The sequence below is a fragment of the Dipteris shenzhenensis genome, chromosome 11 (assembly GCF_047967505.1).
Source record: "Dipteris shenzhenensis isolate YYH24624 ecotype China chromosome 11, Dip_SZ_1.0, whole genome shotgun sequence".
Taxonomy (NCBI): domain Eukaryota; kingdom Viridiplantae; phylum Streptophyta; class Polypodiopsida; order Gleicheniales; family Dipteridaceae; genus Dipteris; species Dipteris shenzhenensis.
Genome location: NC_141606.1, coordinates 42,490,821 through 42,491,812, shown reverse-complemented (window position 1 = coordinate 42,491,812; position 992 = coordinate 42,490,821). Strand labels below are relative to the sequence as shown.

The 992-nt window shown below is 57.4% G+C and overlaps 1 protein-coding gene across 1 annotated transcript in view; it reads left to right on the top strand.

Annotated features, from left to right (window-relative positions):
- LOC147897024 (endochitinase 3-like) overlaps positions 1 to 583 on the top strand; it is a 1,147-nt gene extending 564 nt beyond the window's left edge. Inside the window, exons 2-3 of the mRNA XM_087381198.1 lie at positions 1 to 62; positions 214 to 583. The exon at positions 1 to 62 is cut by the window's left edge and continues 50 nt beyond it. Of these exons, the coding sequence (XP_087237324.1) occupies positions 1 to 62; positions 214 to 583 (432 nt within the window). The remainder of the gene's footprint in view (positions 63 to 213) is intronic.
- The last annotated feature ends 409 nt before the right edge of the window (positions 584 to 992 follow it).

Here is a 992-nt window from a genome sequence, read left to right as displayed (position 1 = left end):
ACGGGCTATCCATGTGCCCCAGGTCAGCGCTACTACGGCAGGGGTCCCCTTCAGCTATCATGGTGAGCAAGTCCATCCTTATCAGCCTATGTCGATTCAAGCAAGTCTCCGGCTAAACTACAATCGCTATGAAGGAGCAACCCTTGTCAACCTATGTCGATACGCGCCAGGAAGGTTGACACATTTGGCCTTGCGCTTGCGTCAACATGGCAGGAACTACAACTACGCTAGGGCAGGCAGCGCGCTGGGGCTGAATCTAGTGGACGATCCGAGCTTGCTAGCAACGAACGCAGTAGACTCGTTCGAGGGATCACTGTGGTTTTGGATGACAAGCTCGGGGGCGATTCCTGCATGCCACGACGTGATGGTAGGGAAGTGGACGCCAACGGCCACAGATAGGGCAGCAGGGAGGGTACCTGGGTTTGGAGTAACGTTGGACGTGGTGAACGGGGGCTACGACTGTGGCAAAGGCTCCGAGAGCCCAGCAGGCCAAACCAAGATCAACGCCTACATGAGCTTATGCAAAAGCTTTGGAGTCTCTCCTGGTGATAACGTTGGCTGCGCTAACATGCAGCCTTTCTAACATGCCCCTCCCCAATCAATCCTTCACGCCTCGCTTCGACCCGTCCCGCCCAGCTTCTCCTCTCTCATTTCGCCTTCCCCTGCCCTCCCTTCCCTCGCCCCTTACTTCCCCTCCTTCCCTCTCCTTCTCGTCCCCCTCTCAATTCACGCCCCCCTTCTCCGTTTTCCCTTTCCTCCCCTCCCGTCCGCCCACCCCTTTTCAGTTCACCCCCCCCTTCTGCTATACCCCGCCCGCTCGCTTCTCCTCACCCCTGTCAATTCAAAACCCCGGCCTCGCTTCTCGCCTCGCCGTCCACTTCTCCTATTTGCGCTCTCCCCGGCAGATCTCCCTCCCCTTCTCCCCTCTTAACATGCATTCCCCTCGCCCAGGTCGTCCTCCCTATGTTAAGATATCTCAAGAGATTAGCTTG